Source organism: Heterodontus francisci, chromosome 1, assembly GCF_036365525.1.
Source record: "Heterodontus francisci isolate sHetFra1 chromosome 1, sHetFra1.hap1, whole genome shotgun sequence".
Lineage (NCBI taxonomy): Eukaryota > Metazoa > Chordata > Chondrichthyes > Heterodontiformes > Heterodontidae > Heterodontus > Heterodontus francisci.
Genome location: NC_090371.1, coordinates 206,629,001 through 206,649,629, shown reverse-complemented (window position 1 = coordinate 206,649,629; position 20,629 = coordinate 206,629,001). Strand labels below are relative to the sequence as shown.

Below are 20,629 nucleotides of genomic sequence, written 5' to 3'. Positions count from 1 at the left end.
CAAGTCTTGGAAGGCCCATACCATGGCCTGGGTCAGTCCACAGCTGTCACTGCCATGTTGTTTCTCAGGCTTTCAGTCCTCAGAAGCTCCTCTAGGCTTCTGTGATGACAGGGACATGCCAACTTTCAACATAAAGAGACCCCACTCCTGCCCTGCCCATGTCAATAGGCTCGAGGAGGGAAGATGGAAGCTGTAATCCCAAACAAGGCCACTGGAAGCTCCCTTATTAGGTTGGGATGGCCGGTAGCTTCCAGTCTTGTTGCAGCCCTTCTGCCAGAGCTATAGCAGGAGTGTGCCAGCAGAGGCGAGGATATTCGGCCTCAACCTGTCACTAGTAGGTTGTGGTAACTAGTGGTTATTTTTTTTTCTCTCCTGTGGTTTCAGTAAATTCTCAGGTCTGGAGTTTTCTGGAAGAACAAACACGCAACTGAACACCCCTGCATTGATGCTGTTGAGTTGGACTGGTTTTCTTTGAACTAGTAATATCTTCAGCCAGCTCATTTACACTGTAGCAGGAAGCTGCAATGAGCCACTCAGCACAGCTGCTAACAGCGCACTTCATCTGGCACACCTGCAAATATTGGCCAATGTTGAAGAGGCGAGTTCATGACCTGTGAGTTTGCTTCTGATTGCCTCAGGTAATGTAAGGAAAATCCAATCTACCCTGCAAGCTCTGCATCACCTCATGCCCATAATGGAAACAATTCTGCTTCATCCAAAGAAAAGAATGTAATCTGTGATAAAATTATAATTTGCAAGAACGTGGCTAGCATATGGTTTATTGACAACAGCAAGATATTTATACAAAAGCAAAATACCGCAGATTCTGGAAATCTGAAATAAAAAAATGCTGGAAATACTCAACAGGTCAGGCAGCATCTGTGGAGAGAGAAAAAGAATTAACGTTTCAGGTCAATGACCTTTCACCAGAACTGGAAAATGTTAGAGATGTACCAGGCTTTAAATAAGTACAGGGGCAGGGAAAGGTGGGAGGGAAGGAAAAGAACAAAAAGAGAAGGTCTGTGATCAATGTTCCTTGTAAGCTGCATGACTGCACAGCAACCCATAAGTCCCCATGCAGGCCACGCACAAGATGTTCCCTTTAAGTTACCGTCCATGCGCAGCTGCGCAAAATAATTTAAAGGGGCCACACATATATCACCCACGCACTACAGAAATAAATTAGAGGGAATGTTATCTGTGATAGGGTGGGAGGCTTAGGTGATTAAACGACTAAAGAGATGATGGTGCAAGTCAAAAGGGATGGTAATGGGTTAAGTAAATAAGCAAAAGATGGTTCTGGAGGTGGTTCATGTGTTTCATCAAGCATATACCAAGGGAGGAATTTTATGCCCTCCCCCATGGCGGGTTTGGAGATGGGGACAGCATAAAATTGGGTGGGACGGTGGCAGGACACCCTGCCACATTTCTGCCTCCACCAAAATTAAGCCTGTGGCTGGAAGGCCTGTCAGTGGCCTACCCCCCCCATTTCCAATTGAGGGGCAATTAATGTCCAATTAAGGGCCTCATCCCACTGTTGCAATTAGCCTTGTGGTGGGCGGGCCTGTCACAAGAACACAGGAAATAGGAGCAGAAGTAGACCATATGGCCCATCGAGCCTGCTCCACCATTCAATATGATCATGGCTGATCTTGGGCTTCAATTCTACTTTCCTGCCCGCTCCCCATATCCCTTGATTCCCTGCAAGACCAAAAATTAGTCTATTCCAGCCTTAAAAGTATTCAGTGATGAAGCATCCACAACCCTCTGGGATAGACAATTCCAAAGATTCACAACCCTTTGAGTGAAATAATTTCTCCTCATCTCAGTCTTGAATGACTGACCCCTTATCCTGAGACTGTGTCCCCGTGTTCTAGATTCCCTGACCAGTGGAAACAATCTCTCAGCTTCTACCCTATCAAGCCCTTTCAGAATCTTGTATGTCTTAATTATATCGCCTCTCATTCTTCTAAACGTCACAGAATATAGGCCCAATTTACCAGCCTCTCATCATAGGACAACCCCCTCATCCCAGGGACCAATTTAATAAATCTTCGCTGCACTGCCTCCAGTGCAAGTATATCCTTTCTTAAATGTGGAGACCAAAACTGCACACAGTATTCCAGATGCAGTCTCACCAAAACCCTGTACAATTTTAGTAAGACTTCTTTATTCCTGTACTTCAATCCCCTTGCGATAAAGGCCAACATGCCATTTGCCTTCCTAATAGCCTGCTGCACCTGCATGTTAACTTTGTGCGTACCTTGTACGATTACCCCCAAGTCTTTTTTATCAGTTTCACACCTTTTAAAAATATTCTGCTTTTCTATTTTTACGACCAAAGTGAACAACTTCACACTTCCCTACATTATACTCCATTTGTCATCTTGTTGCCCACTCACTTAACCTGTCTATATCTCTTTGCAGCCTCTCTACATCCTCCCCGCAGCTTACCTTTCCATTGAGCTTTGTATAATCAGCAAACCCTTGATACAGCACGGGAAACATGGCACGAAAATCCATGTGGGCTACTTTCTGGCTCTGGGGGGGGATGTCCCTTGTTAAAAGGCACTTAGGAAGCAGATGCTGAGAGCCAGGATAAAATCCGGCCCAAACTTACTTTCACATCTACATCCCTTTTCTCAGAGACTGTCTCCAGCTCTGACTTATTCCACATGGATTCCAACTGAAATTCTACCCTTCTTGTTTCAGATCCACCCATGATTACAAATAATCTCCAAAATATTCAGCGTTCCTTGAACTTCCTCTTGCTGCATCCTGAGATCCATGCTCATTTCCGTGTACCACCACATGCACGCTCATGCCCTCCCTATTCAGCAGCACCGACTCACTCTATCTCAAAGCAGTCCTGATTTGTATTTCCATTTCATCCTTCATCTCATCTGATGCTTTAACAAGAATTTTTTTTCTTCCTTTCAGGTATCAAGGACCGCAAGCTGCAACACTTCTTACACATCAATGCTCCTTCAGATCCTTCTTCCCCTTCACTTTCCTCTGACGGCATGCCTCCTTCCAACCTCACCTTTTGCTGTGTTTTCACTATCCCCTTTGACCTTTCCTGCTCCGACACTGAACCATCAGTCCTCTGCTTAGGCATCAGCTTCATCCTGTTATGCCCCACCTCAATGAATTTTGAGCTCGGCATAGCACTGAGCTCTTCATCCATCTGCTCTGCCTCTGCACCCATTTCTCTGGCCAGGAGACTTCCCCCATACAATGGACACTTTCGCCTTCAGAATTCTTGTTCCACCTGATCCCTCCCTCTGAACTCTTAACCTCCCATTTCATTTCATTTCATTAGGAATTACTGGTGTGACAGCAGTCATCTCAATTTTTCTACCACTGACTCACTCTCACCCATCTCCCTCTGAACTTGCAGCACTCTGTTGTCTCAGGGCCAACCCTGACATTGTCATTAAACTTGCTGACAAGGCATTGTGATTGTTGTTGGTGTGCTTTGAGGAGGTTGAACACCAACTCTCTGACAACTCCTCTTACCTCTCCTTCGACCATGACCCCACCATCGAACATCAGAACATTGTTTCCAAAATTGTCATTGATCTTATCTCCTGGAAATTTCCCTCCACTGTCCCTAACTTTGTAATTCTCAACCCTGCAAAACCCGCTTCTACTTCCTTCTCAAGATTTACAAACAGGATTGCTCTGGTAGACCATTGTTTCAGCCTGTCCCTGCCCTACTGAACTGATTCCTTCCTCTCAACTCTATTTTTTTCTCCCTTTGTCCAGTCTCTTCGCACCTACATCGGCGACTCTCCCAACACCCTTTACCACTTTAACAGGTTCCACTTTCCTGGCCCTAACCATCACCTGGCATCTCCTCAGATACCAGCTGTGACTTAATTGCTTGCACTCACACCTTCTCATCTTTGAGCTAGAAAGTTGCGGGTTCAAGTCCCACTCCAGAAACTTGAGCACAAAATTCTCAGCTGATACTCCAGTGTAGTCCTGAGTGAGTGCTGCACTGTTAGAGGTGATGTCTTTTGGATGAGACATTAAACTGAGGCTTATCTGCTCTCTCAGATGGATGTAAAAGATCTCACAGCACTATTTAAAAGCTGAGTTATTCCTGGATCCTTGAACCATATTTATCTCTCAATCAACATCACTGAAAAACAAATTATCCAGTCATTATCACACTGCTTTTTGTGGAAGCTTGCTGTGCACAAATTGGCTGCCGTGTTTCCTACATTACAACAGTGACTACACTTCGAATGTACTTTATTGGCTGTATAATGCCTTGGGACATCCCGAGATCATGAAAGGCACCATATAAATGCACGTCTTTCTTTCATTTTCACCATGTATGTCCAGTCCTTCTCCATCCCCAACAGGGCGGTCTGAGGGCTCTCCACTTCTTCCTTGAATGGAGGCCCAATTAGTCACCATCCACTACCACCCTCCTCCACCTGGCTGAACTTGTTCCAACATTGAACAATTTCTCCTTTGACTCCATTCACTTCCTCTAAATAAAAGGTGTTTCTACGGGAACTGGTATGGATCTGAGCTATGACTGCCTTTTTGTGGGATATGTGGAATATTCTTTGTTCCAGTCCATTCAGGCCCCCTCCCTCACCTCTTTTTCTGGTGCATTGATAACTGTATCGGTGCCATTTCCTACTCTCGCCCTGAACTGGAAAATTTCATCAACTTTGCTTCCAATTTTCACCCTTTCCTCACTTTCACACGGTCCATCTCTGATTCTTCCCTTCCCTTCCACAATTTCTCTGTCTCCTTCTAAGGATAGGCTATTGATCAATAGCCACTATAAGCCCACTGACTCTCTCAGCTACCTGGACTACATTTCCTCACATCCCACTTACTGTAATTTCTTTTCCATTCTCCTAGTTTCTCCGTCTCCATCACATCTGTTCTGATGATGCCACCTTCCATACCAGCGCTTCTGATATGTCAGCCTTCTTCCTCAACTGAAGATTCCCCCAATTATGGTTGACAGGATCCATTTCCTGCACTTCTGCTCTCACCTCTTACCCTCCATCCCAGAACTGCAATAGGGTTCCCCTTGTCCTCACCCTGCCAGCCTTCACATTCAACAGATCATTCTCTGCCATTTTTAAGTCATCTCCAGCATATGCCACCACCAAACACATCTTCCCCCTCCTTCTCCTCCCCTTTCAGCATTCCGAAGGGATTATTCCATCTGTGACATCCTGGTCCACTCCTCAATCACCCCCAACACCCCCTCCCCTTCCCACAATGTCTTTCTATGCAAGTACAGGAGATGCAGCAACTACCTTTTTACTTCCTCCCTTCTCATCGTCCTGGACCCAAACACTCCTTCCAGATGAAATAGCAATTTCTTTGTACTTCTATCAATTTAGTGTACTGTATTCACTGCTCATGCTGCAGTCTGCTCTGCATTGTGGAGACCAAACGCAGATTGATAATCATTTTGTGGAGCACCTCCGTTCAGTTCGCAAGCATGACCCTGAGCTTTCAGTAGCCTGTCACTTATATCTCCACCCCACTCCTTCTCTGCTCTCTTTGTCCCTGGCCTCCTACACTTTTCCAATGAAACTCTACATAAGCTCAAAGAACAGCACCTCATCTTTTGATTAGACACTTTATAACTTATTGGACACAACATTGATTTCAGCAATTTCAAATCATAACCACAGCTCTCATTATTTCTGGATGACAGCTGTTGGTAATGATTCTGCTATTCCCACTTACACCTTCACTAAACCCATCTTTTGTTTCTTTACTTGTCCCATTACCATCGCCTTATGTCTTGCACCATCATCTCTTTTGTTATTTAATCGCTCATGTCTTCCATCCCATCATAGACCTTCCCTTTTGTTCTTTCCCCTGTTCCAACCATTCCCTGCCTCTGTACTTGTTAAAAACCTGTTACATGTCTAATTTTTCTGTTCTGATGAAAGATCATTGATCTGAAACATTAACTCTGTTTCTCTCTCCACAGATGCTGCCTGACCTGCTCAAGTGTTTCCAGCGTTTTCTGTTTTTATGATTAGATTAGATTAGATTAGATTAGAGATACAGCACTGAAACAGGCCCTTCGGCCCACCGAGTCTGTGCCGAACATCAACCACCCATTTATACTAATCCTACACTAATCCCATATTCCTACCAAACATCCCCACCTGTCCCTATATTTCCCTACCACCTACCTATACTAGTGACAATTTATAATGGCCAATTTACCTATCAACCTGCAAGTCTTTTGGCTTGTGGGAGGAAACCGGAGCACCCGGAGAAAACCCACGCAGACACAGGGAGAACTTGCAAACTCCACACAGGCAGTACCCGGAATCGAACCCGGGTATATCCACTTGCTTCTGGAAAATGTCAAAGGTTATGCAGAGCCATGTGGATGGAACAGTCCTCAACGGGAGGTATGCAGCTGGAGAATAACATTTAATTCCAGATACATACTTAATTGTAATTAAATTGGCGCTGTCACATCACAAGTTCCTTATAAGCTCAGATGCATAATTACCATACTGGTGAACTTGTTTTTTATTTTGGAAGTAAGGTAAAATAACAAGGCTTGCATGTATTTGTTAACTGAAGGCGGTTGTGCTGGGCCCTTATACGTAATAATCCAGTATATATGATCATTCACAATACAGCATCACATTGCCTCAACATTTGGCTGTAAATCTTTGTATTCAGGACAGGCAGAGGCAGAATTTGATGAAGGACCCTAGTCACGGCAGCTTCCCACCTCTTTTTCTGCACATCAAAACTACCTTTGGGGCAGGGAAATAATACATAAATGGTCAGGTACACACCAGAACAAGGAGGGGTGGTAAGGCGTAATTTCCCACATTTGTGACTGTGCAGCTCGGGTGTCGACAGTTGCTAAGGGCAGAATTTCAGATTTAGAAGACTGCTTTCCCTATGGTAACCGATTGTAGAGTGATTAACTTCAGTAAAGAAACTGGTCTATTAAGATGAAAGCATTTCTTTTTTTGAACTTTGAAAGCCTTTAGCTTGTAAGACCAGCTCACTGTTAGTTTGCATTCACTACCTGAAGCCAGTGTCCCAGTTTCATCCATCCGATACTATACGTGCAAATGTCACTGACCCCAGAAACTGGGTGGGCAAGGGTGCTGCCCTGACAAAAAATATTGGAGCAGATTTGGAGCTGAACTTTAGCAAGAGTTCAGCAGAACCCAGCAAAAGGTGGTAAAGACTTGCTACACTGTCCCCACCATTTCAGGGACTTATGAAATTGTTACAATTCTTCAGCCTGCTATGCAGTATTGCAAAAACATTACTGATAGACTTGAAATCAAATTGACTAGCTATTGAAATCCTGTTAGGTGAATCCAGAGAATTGATCATACAGATCAAAGAAATGATTGATCACAGACTAACGAATTGGCATCACTCAAGGAGGTTGCATTATGTTTACATTTTAACAGGTTTCAGTGCCGCTCGATTACTTTGCCTCTATGTTCTGCTTGAATTTAATGGAGACCAGTAGGATGGGAGACAAAAAAGATGACACAAAGCTTTAAAATACACAAATGTAATACTTTCATCTATAAGCTTTGCTCATATTCTGTAATCTTAAATCCAGCTACATGACAATTGGTTAGTGGCAACATTGTGGCACAGAACACCCCAACAGTATCTACCTAGTGCTTGAAATATCACCCCTGCTGCCCCTCCTCTCCCCCTCTGCCTGAGTAAAATGGTTGGGATTAAAGATGGGAAATCAAAGGTTTTTAGTTTCTTGGTAAACCAACCTTTAAATTACATCAATGTCCATGCTGTAAAATAACAATGATCACAGGCTGAAGTCTGAATTTTTGGATCAGTTGATGGCAGTTTGACAGAGAGTTAAAAACAAGCATTTGATCCAGGTTGGAGCCCATAGTCCAATCTCTGGCATGAATCTTGATAAGCAGTTACCTGTCGAATGCATGCTCTGGCATGTCAAGCATAGGAACAGTTTAGGTTTCAACTGAGGTGCTTAACAGCAGCCATTTGATTCAGATACATTTGATTAATTTGCATGAGGAGGTAGGAGTGCTGAGACTACTCTGAACTAAAATACCCCTTGCACAAAGCAGCCGCAAATGTGGAATATATCTGAATTTATAGCTGGAGTCTAACTGAAACGTTACTGTGCCTCATAGGAAAATATGATGTAAAATGAACTGCAGGGAAGTATTATGCAAAAAATTATGTAAATATGTAACAAACAAGTATGATATTGGCCCCTCAGGTTCTGCCAGATCCCTGGTGTAACTTTAGCAAGAGTTCAGCAGAACCCAGCAAAAGGTGGTAGAGACTTGCTAAACTGTCCCCACCATTTCAGGAATTTTCTGGTTGGCCTTGGTTGGCCATGGGGGCCACTCCAAAGTTGGAGTTTTAGGCAGGCAATCCTATATCGGGCATTCCTGCTTTTCCAGTTCAATTTGGGGCACATTGTTGGATTGGACAAAGGTATACAGAGACAGATGAAGAATACTGGTCTCCAAGTGGGCATGTGAGGCACAGCAGAAGGTCTAGGTGAGGGGTGCAGCTTAGACTCCTGAAGATAAGGAAAAATGGCTTTTGTGAAAATCTAGATCCCACCCCACCACCACCCCCACCCCTTCCCCCCTCCAACCTGTATGCAAGAGCTTGAAGGGAGTTCTGTTCCCTCACCCCCACAAAGGCAGGTGGGAGAAATTTCTGGTCATATGGGGCAAACAGGTGTTTGCAGTGGTATGGGTACCAGCCTGCCCATACAAATTAGGTGCCCTCCTGTTGACCCGGCAATCGGCATAAACAAATTGGCAGAAGGTAAATGAGATCAGAGAGTTGAATGTGTGGCTCAAATGTTGGTGTGGGAGAAGTGGGTTTTGATTCATGAGGCACTGGCACCAGTACTGGGGAAAGAGGGAGCTGTACCATTGGGACAGGCTTCACTTGAACCGCGCTGGGACTAGTGTCCTGGTGAATCATATAATTAGGGCTGTAGAGAGGGCTTTAAACTAAATAGTCAGGGTGGGTTGGAAGATTCATATGAGGGCAGATTTAGAAAGTTAACGAGAAAGGACAAGGCAATAGTGCAGGGTAGCGACACGGGTAATGATAACCGAGTGTGACAGGAAGGGACAGAATGTACAAACATAAGAGTGCACCAGCTAATAGGGTCAGACTAGGGAAAATGGCAAAAAGACATCATTCATAACAAGTGGTATTCAGTTCAGAGTCCTACCTCCTTATACAAATTAATCAAAAGTATCTGAATTTGATAGCTCAAATGGAAATAAATGGGTATGGCATGATAGCCATTAGAGACGTGGTTGCTGAGTGACCAAGACTGGGAACTGAATATTCAAGGGTATTTGACATTTCAGGAGGATAGGAAAAAGGATAGCTCTATTAATAAAGGATGAGATTAATACAGTAGTGAGAAATTATCTTGGCTCGGAAGATCAAGATGTAGAATCAGTTTGGGTGGAGATAAGAAATAGCAAAGGGAAAGAAGTCACTAGTGGGTGTAATTTATAGGCTGCCTAACAGTCGCAACATTGTAGGACAGAGTATAAATCAAGAAATAATGGGGGCCTGTAAGAAAGGTACTGCAATAATTGTAGGCGATTTTAATCTTCCAATCAAGTGGACAAATCAAATTGGCAAAGGTAGCATTTAGGATGAGTTCAGAGAATGTATTCGGGATAGTTTCCTAGAACAATATGTTCTGGAACTAATTAGGGAACAGGCTATTTTAGACCTGGTAATGTGTAATGAGATAGGATTAATTAATAATCTAATTGTAAAGGATCCTCGAGACAAGAGTGATCATAACATGATAGAAGTTCACATTCAGTTTGAGGGTGAGAAACCTGGGTCTGAAACTGGTGTCTTAAACCTAAATAAAGGCAATTACAAGGGTATGAAGACAGAGTTGTCTACAGTGGATTTGGAAAATAAGTTAAAAGGTAACATGGTAGATAAGCAGTGGCAGATATTTCATAACTCTCAACAAAGATATATACAATTGACAAAGAAATACTCTATGAGAAGGATGCACCATCCGTGGCTAACTAAGGAAGTTATGGATGGTATCAAATTGAAAGTAAAGGCATACAAAGCTGCGAAGATTATTGGTAGGCCGGATGATTGGGAAAATTTTAGAAACCAGTAAAAGATGATTGAAAAGAACACAAAGAGGAAGAAATTAAAATATGAGAGTAAACCAGCAAGAAATATAAAAATAGATAGTACAACAATAAGTGTATAAAAAGGAAGTGAGTAGCTAAAGTAAACGTAGGTCCCTTAGAGGATTAGTTTAGAGATACAGCACTGAAACAGGCCCTTCGGCCCACCGAGTCTGTGCGGACCATCAACCACCCATTTATACTAATCCTACACTAATTCCATATTCCTACCACATCCCCACCTGTCCCTATATTTCCCTACCACCTACCTATACTAGGGGCAATTGCTAATAGCCAATTTACCTATCAACCTGCAAGTCTTTGGCATGTGGGAGAAAACCCACGCAGACACAGGGAGAACTTGCAAACTCCACACAGGCAGTACCCAGAATTGAACCCGGGTCGCTGGAGCTGTGAGGCTGTAGTGCTAACCACTGCACCACTGTGCCGCAGTGGTTAGCACTACAGGATGAGACTGGGGAATTAATAATGGGAAACAAGGAAATGGCAAAGACTTTGAACAAGTATTTTGTATCTGTCTTCATGGAAGAAGACACAAAAAACATCCCAAGAATAGTAGAAAATCAAGGAGCAAAAGGATGGGAGGAATTTAAAACAATCACTATCACTAGAGAAAAAGTACTTGGAAAACTAATGGGACTAAAGGCTTACAAATTCCCTGGACCTGATAGCCAACATCCTAGGGTCTTAAAAGAAGTGGCTGCAGAGATAGTGGATGCATTGGTTGTAATCTTCCAAAATTCCCTAGATTCTGGAAAGGTCCTAGTGGATTGAAAAACTGCAAAGGTAACACCTCTATTCAAGAAAGAAGAGAGACAGAAAGCAGAAAACTATAGGCCAGTTAGCCTTTAATGTCATTGAGAAAATGCTGGAACCCATTATTAAGGAAGTAGTAGCAGGGCATTTAGAAAATCATAATACAATCAAGCAGAGCCAACATGGTTTTGTGAAAGGAAATTCGTGTTTGATAAATTTATTAGAGTTCTTAGAATGATAAAGGGGAATCAGTAGATGTAGTGTATTTGGATTTCCAAAAGGCATTCGATAAGGTGCCTCATAAAAGGTTACTGCACAAAAGCTCATGGTAATATATTATCACAGATAGAGATTGGCTTGCTAACAAGAAACAGAGGGTTGGGATATATGGGGCATTTTCAGGTTGGCAAACTGTAACTAGCAGATGCCACAGGGATCAGTGCTGAGGCCTCAACTATTTACAATCTATGTTAATGACTTGGATGAATGGACTGAGTGTATTGTAGCCAAATTTGTTGACAATACAAAGATAGGAAGGAAAGCAAGTTGTGAGGAGGACACAAAGAGTCTGCAAAGAGATATAGATCGGTTAAGTGAGTTGACAAAAATCTGGCAGCTGGTGTATAATGTGAGAAAATGTGAACTTGTCCACTTTGGCAGGAAGAATAGAAAAGCAGAATATTATTTAAATGGAGAGAGATTGCAGAATGCTGTGGTATAGAGGGATCTGGGTGTCCTGGTACATGAATCACAAAACGTTAGCATGCAGGTGCAGCAAGTAATTAGGAACACAAATGGGATGTTGGCCTTTATTGCAAGGCAGATGGAGTATAAAAGTAGGGAAGTCTTGCTACAACTCTACAGGGCATTGGTGAGACCACACCTAGAGTGCTGCATACAGTTTTGGTCACTTTGTTTAAGGACAGATGTACTTGCATTGGAGGTTCAGAGAAGGTTCACTAGGCTGATTCCTGGGATAAAAGGCTTGTCTTATGAGGAAAGATTGAGCAAGTTGATCCTAAACACATTGGAGTTTAGAGGAATAAGAGGTGATCTTCTTGAAACATATAAGTTTCTGATGCTGAGAGGATGTTTCCCCTCGTGGGGGAATCTAGAATGACAGGGCAGAGTTTCAAAATATGGGGTCTCCCATTTAAGACGGAGATGAGGAGGAATTTCTTCTCTCAAAGGGTCATTAATCTTTGGAATTCTCCAGAGAGCAGTGGAGGCTGGGTCATTGAAAATGTTCAAGGCTGAGCTAGACAGATTTTTAATCTACAAGGGTGTCAAGGTATTGGCGGAGGCAGGCAGGAAAGTGGAGTTAAGACCATAATCAGATCAGCCATGATCTTATTGAATGGCAGAGCAGGCTTAAGGGACTGAATGACCTACTCCTGCTCCTATTTCTTATGTTCTTCTGTTCTGTGGTATCAAACACTTATTAACCATCAATGCAACTTCCCCTGGATTGCTAGGCCTCGTAGAAAATGTATGAGGAAAAAGAGTACTTTTTCTGAGAGAGTTGGGACAGGTTCTTAGATCTAAGATTGCTGTAAAAGGGATCCTGGAATCTGAGAGGTCTTGAGAAAATTGGCTTTGGAGAGTGGGAGCATGGGGGATGATCCCATGGAATGATGGAATGAGAGCACTGATAGCGCCATCAAGCAGTTTGTGAGTACTGGAAGGAGCCTGAACCTGATGGGGTAGCTCTTGGAAAGAAAAAAAGAAAGTAAAACTTGCAGTTATATAGCACTTTTCATGACTTCAGGATGTCCCAAAGTGCCTGTCAGCCAATCAAGTACTTTTCTTTGGAGGGCATGTTTTGGGTACGAGTTCAGGATTTGGAAGGGAGTTTTGGAAGTATTGGGGGTGGGGACAGGATTTGAAACCTTCAGTGGAATGAAGCCCAGGATAATGGGCTGCATTTTATGCTCCGTTAGAAGGCGGGTATTTTTGGTGAAGGAGGGGCCGTAGAATTTGCACGAAATCGTCTGCCGCAGAACCCAACACTGTAGTGTAGTTTCTGATTTTCTCGGAGGCAGCAAGGTTCCATGGCGGCACCTCCACTGCGAAGTGACAGGATCGTAATTTAAATCTGTTACATAATGTTTTGCATGAATTTGTATCTAATTCGCCGCGATCCTACCGGGTGCTTGCAATCTTATGCATGACATGCAGCACTCACGTGCCTTCTTTGAAAAGCTGGCACCACCAAGACGAGAGTCATCAGTGTCTACAAAGGTTAGGTAAGTAACCACTGTTATCTTGTGGAATTTTTTTTCACATTAGACATTGCTGCTGAGCTCAACTTGCAGATATGAGGGAAAGAAGGAACCCTAAAAGTGGATACTGTTGGGGGGGAAGGAGGGAACTCTGCAATCCAACGTCAGGAGACGCCATTGACGACGTCACCGATGCAGTCCCACCACATGATTGGAAGGGATGGCTGCCATCATTATGCTAAATGACCCTCTGCTGCATAATAGCAATGGAGTGGTCATTAACCTCACAGGTAGGACCACCACCATTTTGAGCACCTGCTGCCGAAAGCGACGGCGGGATAATAAAATCCAGTCCAATGAGTGATTTGACTGGTTTACCTTCTCCTTTGTTTTATTGGTTGGTTCTTCTGACTGGCCATACAGGATTTGTTGCTCTCTCAAGTCCTTAGCAGTTTCTCATTGGCAGTAATTATCCAGCTGTTATAATATAAAATGGGCAGATCGGTGCCACAGCAGCACAACTGTGGTAGTACCTACACCCACAGTCCCCAACAGTGACTGCGTAGCAGAAAACACATCAACCAGAATCAAGAATTATTTACAAGGTGAAACTGACACTGTTCAAATATTCTAGTTACTTGCCTCTGAGAAACTACTCCTGTCAGTTTAATGAATAGTTTCACTTTATGTGTTCTATTTAAAATGTTAAAAGCTTCAAACACCATACCTTGCTGGATTTTCACTGGTAACATCATCATTTAGAGCTGAGAAAAGAAAGTTTATACATGTTTAGTTAAAATACATTTTCAAGCAGATTTCCTGAAAAGGAAAACTTGCCTTTATATAGCACTTTTCACAACCACCAGAAGTTAACAAAGTGTAGTCACTGTTGTAATGTTGGAAATATAACAGCCAATTTACACACAGCAAGCTTCCACAAACAGCAATGTGATAATGATCAGATAATCAGTTCTGTGATGTTTATTGAGTAAAAAGGCTGAGACACCAGGAATAACTCCCCTGCTCTTCTTTGAAATAGTGCCATGGGATCTTTTACATCCACCTAAGGAGCAAACAGGACTTTGATTTAACATCTCATCCAATAGACAGCACAGCATTCCCTCTGTACTGCACTGGAACATCAACCTTGATTTTTATGCTCAGGTCCTGGAGTGTGACTTGAAACTCAGAGGGGAGAGTGCTACCAACTGACATAATTACCTTAAGATCCATATTAATTTTTACATACTTTGGCTGGGTGATTGTTGCCACCTATAAAAAGAGGAAAGTTAACTTATAACATAATGTTAACAAAATGTAAACTAGTCATGCCATTGCTGGTATTCTCAGGAATTAAAATTGAGTTCTTAAATAGGCTCTGGTTTGTTGAAAACAAAATTAATCTGCATTTTGTTCTTTAATACAATTGGATCAAGGATTTTTTTGAAAGTTTTGCATCCCGTCGAGCTAAATTTGGCAATGTGCTTTTTTCTTTTGTTGCAAGTCGCCCTTCTGTTTGTGATCATGTTTGGAATTGTTGTAGTGCTACAGCCCTTGAGACATCTTCCCTACAGCAGTAAATGTGGTGAGGTGTTTATTTCTGAAAAACTAATTGAAAGAAGTTGTCCACTTCACTTATAATGATTATAAATAATATGGTGGCCGTGCTTTAACAGAAAGCAAAAGTCTTCTCAGGAAGGGGCTTCACTGCTTGATTCTGGCTGCTGCAGTAAGTGGGCTGCTGAGGACATTCCTGCACCACCTGGCCCACAAGGAAACCATAAAAATATAAACAATTACCTTCCTGTGCTGCCTCTAGCTCAAATCCTGTTAGCTCTCAAGTTTCTCTGATGTCTCTGGTACTGGTTGCGACTTGAGCAACTGTAAATTAAAATCACCTCGCTGTCCTATTTGCATAAGATAAGACCCCTACTTTTGCATATGGATAAGGTCTACCTGCAGAGATTGTCTCCGGTGATTCCTGAAACATGGCTGTTAAATTGGCAGCAGTTGGGAGCATGGCACCAAGGGGGGTGTAGGTATTCAGCCCCTATTTTAACCCCCTGCATGCCCTATTTTTGTTGGGTGCCGGAGGTTGAAATCAGGGTATTTGTGTGGCTGTCAGGTGAATCTTAGCTGCAACGCCCCACTCTCCAGTTGATTAAGCTGCCAGCACTGTCTGTCTGCTCATCCATTTGTGTGATGTATAAAAAGGACTATTGACAGTTACAGGATTGTATGCCAGTAAGAATCAGTGCCTTCGAGTGAGGAAGGGAGAAAATTGGGGAGAAAATTCCTTCAAATAGAATGAAAATCAATGCCTTAAAATGACTATGGGGTAACTTTTGACCTCTGAGCTCAGAGCGTCAATCATTGGGAATGCATATCAGAATTCAAGCATATGATCCCTAAGATGTCCTATTTATTAAAAGTAATTCCTGATTGTGTTCCAGGTAGGCAAAGCTCTCTGTCAGCAATGCAATTCATATAATTATCCCTTATATGCCCATATTCAATTAGGTGTTTGTGCTAGAGTGGGCTAAATAGTAAGTTATCTATGATATGTGGATGATAAGCCAGTTATTTGGGAAATTTGGAAAAGACTTAATATCCTCACTATTTCATACTTGAATTCCAGGCACGTTTAATTTCTTTGGTTGTTTCATGAGCAATAGCCATATTCTGAAGTGGTCTTGGTTGCAAGCAACTATGTATGAATATGTTGGGAAATGATTGATGAAAACTGTTTGATTCATCCCAATTAATTTGTGGAATAAATCAGTTGATCTTTGTATTGTGTTTTTAAAAAGGGGGATGTCAGTCGTAAAGTGAATTACTACGTTGCCAGTTCACCTGAGTATAAACCCAGCACAGACTTTTGGGACAAAAATTCCTCTCTGTTGATTGTTAGGATCTTATCTGAAATAAACATGGGCAATCTCCAAATTGTTATTGATGGTTTCAGGCCCTCAATATGAAACTGGCCATAATTTAGCACAAATGTGGTACTGAAGTGGCACTCTCATTCAGAAAGGTTGTAAGCATGATTAAGGTGAGAGACATTGCTGACTGGAATGCTAGGGGTGCTCGTCAAAGGTTAAAGCATATTGATAGGAAGACAAGGGAGAGCTTTGCTCCAAATTGGCGTGTGTGGTATCTGATTTGAAAGTGCTCAGTACTACACTGGTGACCCAAATGGTGAAATGTTCTACTGTTCCGTAACTGACATCCGTCAACTTGATAAATGCAAAAAAAAGATAAAAGGCACAATCTTCGCTCCACCATCCCCTTTTCTATACTCCTCTGCCATATAATCTTAATACTATTAAAAAGAGAGGCAGCTGGCGACAGATGTATCCACATCTGGTCTCTGCTTGGTATGAGTTGCTGAAAATAGAAGTCAGAACTCTCACTGATACTTCTCTGCTCCATTGATTTTTTTGCTTCACCAAATGCTCAGTGTTGGCCCAATCAATTCACACACGATGAGCAAATTAGGGTCTGAAGAAAGAATGAATTCAAAGGCAGAATCTTTGGGCCCTGCCGAAGTCAGGAACATAGGCGTACGGGGCCTGAAAATACCAGTGCCGGATAGCGTGCCGATTTCCCAATCCAGTTCCTGGCACCGGCCATTTTAGGGGAGGCAGGTTCAGGGCCTGGCAGGCCCTAGATTGGGAGCCAACTAGGCTCATTAAGTGTCTTGTTATGGGCGGTTAAAGGAGGCCAACTGCGATTTTGCATGTCGGCTTTCAGTTTCCCAATGTGACAGGGGGCAGTTTAACTGCCTGGAAGTGGGAATCCAGCGGCAGGCCTGGGGTAGGTGGCAGCTCTCCAGGCAGGCCTACAGGCCCTTCCTGCCTGCCTGCCTGTTTGTGAGTTCAGCCAAAGGCTACCCTGGAGAGGGATTCCACTTTCTTCTACCCCACCATAGTGGTGACCTAGCTGCTTTTTCTATTTTTTATTTGAATTTTTTAAAAAGTCGCTGAGAGGGCACCTTCATGTTGATGTGCCCTCTAGGTTACTTACCTTTTACTGCAGCCTGCTGCTTCTCTCAAGCTGAAAGGCCTCTGATTGGCCCACCAGCTTCAAGAGCCCGCCTACCACCCTTAATTGAACAGGGAACCTGTCTCCATGCCAGTTAAGGGGGCGCCCTGGTCAAAATTCCAAAGAGTGACTGTTTCCCCCCGGGAGTGGGTTCGAGACCCGGAAACAGTCCCGAACTCCTGTTTCCCACCCCCAAAGAAAAAATTCAACCCTAAATCTCAGTTAGGCTAGAAGGATTGCAGATGTGGGTTCCTGAGCTAGTCAAGCAGGCAACACACTGAAGTACACTTCCACTGATCTACACTGCTTTTTAAAATGGTAACTATCATCTATCCAGTGACATTTAGAAACTGTTAGGGGAAAAGTGCTTTAATATGGAAGTGGGCACAGTGAGATGAAAAAATAATTGCGATGGAATAAGGGGGACAATCTGTAATAATTCAATTGAAGAAGGAGGAGTGAAAAACTAGAGGGTATCAATATAACATAGTCACCAAGAAATGAAATAGAGAATTCAGAAGAAACCTCTTTACCCAGAGAGTGGTGAAAATGTGGAACTTGCTACCATAGGGAGTTGAGGCGAATAGTTTAGTTGCACTTAAGGGGAATCATATGATGTTTATGCTGATGGAGTTAAATGAGGAAGGATGGGAGGAAGCTGAAGTGGAGCATAATTGCCGGCATGGACTGGTTGGGCCGAATGGTCTGTCTCTGTAGTATATATTCTATACCATTCTATATAATTTGATTTTGTTATACATAGGGAAGGGATAACAAGCTTGGGAATAACTGGCACAGCAGTTGTTAGAGCAGTCAAGAGCTTACTTTTTAAATATGCTGTACGAAAGTTATAGAATTTAGGCCCTATTCAGATCAGTCATTGACTTTTTAACCAAAGCTTTCCAAGATTTATCTTCCCATTTATTCATGGGATTGTTTCTTAGAGGAGCCTGTAGAACAAATGCAGTTCTTGGTCTCCTGTTTGTTCAGAAGTGAGCCCTTTGAATCTGCAAGCCTTTTCATGATGTCCAATTGTGTGGCTGGGGAGAGATGTAGATTGAAAACTGGAGAGAATTATTTTCAGCATTCAAGAACAAAAAGCTGCATTTGGCAAACTGTGGGGATTGTTTTTCATTAATAATGATCCAGGAAAGATTGGCTGCTAAGGCCCCAGTTGTCTCTTTATCAAGTGCTTGTTCTATATTTCACTCTCAATCCCTTTGAGAAGTTTTTTGTAATGAGTTGTTTTCTTCTGCCTACACTAAATAATTGTGAACTGTGTAATATTTAATGAGTGTTGGATATTCTATGAGTGGATATAAACATCTGCCTCCTCAGAGATTTGCAAAAAATCTTAACAACAGTTCCCATTACAATGAGTCAGTCTTCCAACTATTAGTTAAAATTATACAGGCCCGATTTTAACCCTTCATGCCCGACAAGAATGGGATGTGCTGGGGTTAAAGTCCTTGCAAATACCTACTCACCTGATCCTCACTGGCCTTGTGTCATGTGCCATTTTAACAGGCGCATACTGGCCATTCAGCAAGTAACTCACATCAGGCAGGCGAGGGTCTCATTGAAATTCAACACCTGGGTCTGAACGTCATTCACATCTTGGCTATATTTTAACAAGGGACACCTCTGTTTGGCATCTGGTACCAGCAGCAGGCACAAAGCAGCAGGCCCAGAAGAGGGTTGAAAAAGTAAGCAATTTATTTTTTAAGAAGTTCCCTTGGTCTGGTGGGACAGCAATGCTCCTCTGGGTTCCACAAGTAAACTTAGGACCCTAGGCTTCCCTTCTCTGTCTGCAATCAAATACCTCCCGCAATATATCCGAATACATGAGACTGACACCACAGGTTCCTGGCCTAATTCTTCTGCTATGCTCACCCGCTGGGCTGGCACCAGTGACGTTGGGATTGGGCAGGAAACATGGAATATTTAAATGAGACCCCGGAGTTAAAATAGCCTGAGCCTCATGTTGGTGACCCTGTTGACCCCTCACTCATCATTCACGCCCAGTTAAAATCGGAGTTTCCCTTATGGGGCACCGCAGCTAAAAAGGCTGTTGCAGTTAACATGAATGTGAGGTTTCAAAATTCTTATTTAAAAATGCTATTGTACAATGTGACTTTTTTTATTCATTCTAATGGATCTCCCATGAAATTGCTTGCAGATGGAGCATGTGAAAGGAGCAATGGGAGTAAAGTTGCATCCATGCTGCCCCAGGACTGGGGATCATTTTAACCAAACACACTCAAATGGAAACTTAGATATGTCCCTAATGGTGCCGGTGTTCACCAGGATCAGACCGGCTGCCTGTTTGTACACACTGCACAAGTTTACTTTCGATTGACTCCAATGCGGAGTAAAATCAATGACATCCATCATGCCTCAACCTCAAATTCAGAACAACACCCTTTGCGTACTGCCACATTTTCTTTTTTATAGGCCAACCATTTTGTTGCCTTTCTGTTATTTCTTCTTTTAAATACAATGCTATTTTTTTACTAAGCTTGTTTATCAAATCAATAAATCAAAGTGTTATTGCTTACGTTTTTTCCTATAGATATGATTAATCAGGAAGGCAATCCCTAAACCAACCAGAGCAAGAGCCAGAATTGGAAGCACAATCATCAAAATTACTTTGTTGCTATTTGAGGTGGTCTTTGAAATATTTTTCATAGCTGGTGAAGAACTCAACACATATGTCGAATTCTCGGCTCTGTTCCAAAGGCTTTCATTGTGAATCCTCTTTTTATTGGTGGCCTTGGTGCTTGCAACATTCCCGTTGTGCAGATCTTCCAGAATTTTTGTTGCAAATGTACTTTGTGAAATTGTTGGCCATGTTTGTTCTCTTGCTTGTAATTTCAGGCAGTTGTTGGTACAGAGATCATGATGTGTAATTGCTGTAGATAATGGAACAAATGTGTCATTTTCAGTTTGAGCAAACTCGACTGCATGAATCATTGATGTAGTTGTTTCATTTTTTTGTGATGAATAACCTGTTAAAATGAATCAGAGAATTAAAAACCAATTTACTTTGCATTATGTATAAACCTGGTGCAATCTGAAGAGTCTCAACTCCTTTGAAGTATTTCTGACTTGCTTTGCAATTCTCCTTTAATGCTTCCTTTTCTTAAATGATGGGGTGGGTTGGTTGGAGCAGAAATGTAAATATGTCCCTAATAGTGCAGGTGCCCATAACCCTGTGAACTTTGATGGGGTTAATGGCAGGCATCACAGATGGATGCACCCCTCTTCCCCCACCCAACCCAGTGGAGTTTCAGCACCAAAAGGTCAATATTTCTTTGTTCTAGATTTTTTTCTGTCAAACAATTATGGAATAGAATCAGACAGTACAGAAGGAGGTTATTTGACCCACCATGCCTGTGG

General features: G+C 42.6%; 1 protein-coding gene across 6 annotated transcripts in view; it reads right to left on the bottom strand.

Moving 5' to 3' along the window:
* tmem154 (transmembrane protein 154) overlaps window positions 1–20,629 on the bottom strand; it is a 70,756-nt gene that overhangs the window by 30,030 nt on the left and 20,097 nt on the right. For 4 of the 6 annotated variants that reach the window (XR_010975858.1, XM_068040973.1, XM_068040958.1 and 1 more), the window contains exons 2-3: window positions 19,789–20,238; window positions 13,914–13,950 (exon numbers count right to left, since the gene is read on the bottom strand). Coding sequence is in view for 5 of the 6 variants with exons in the window: in XM_068040973.1 (XP_067897074.1) it covers window positions 13,914–13,950; window positions 19,789–20,238 (487 nt within the window). In the remaining variant the exon portion in view is untranslated. The remainder of the gene's footprint in view (window positions 1–13,913; window positions 13,951–19,788; window positions 20,239–20,629) is intronic. The other 2 variants (XM_068040981.1, XM_068040990.1) reach the window with 1 other exon arrangement.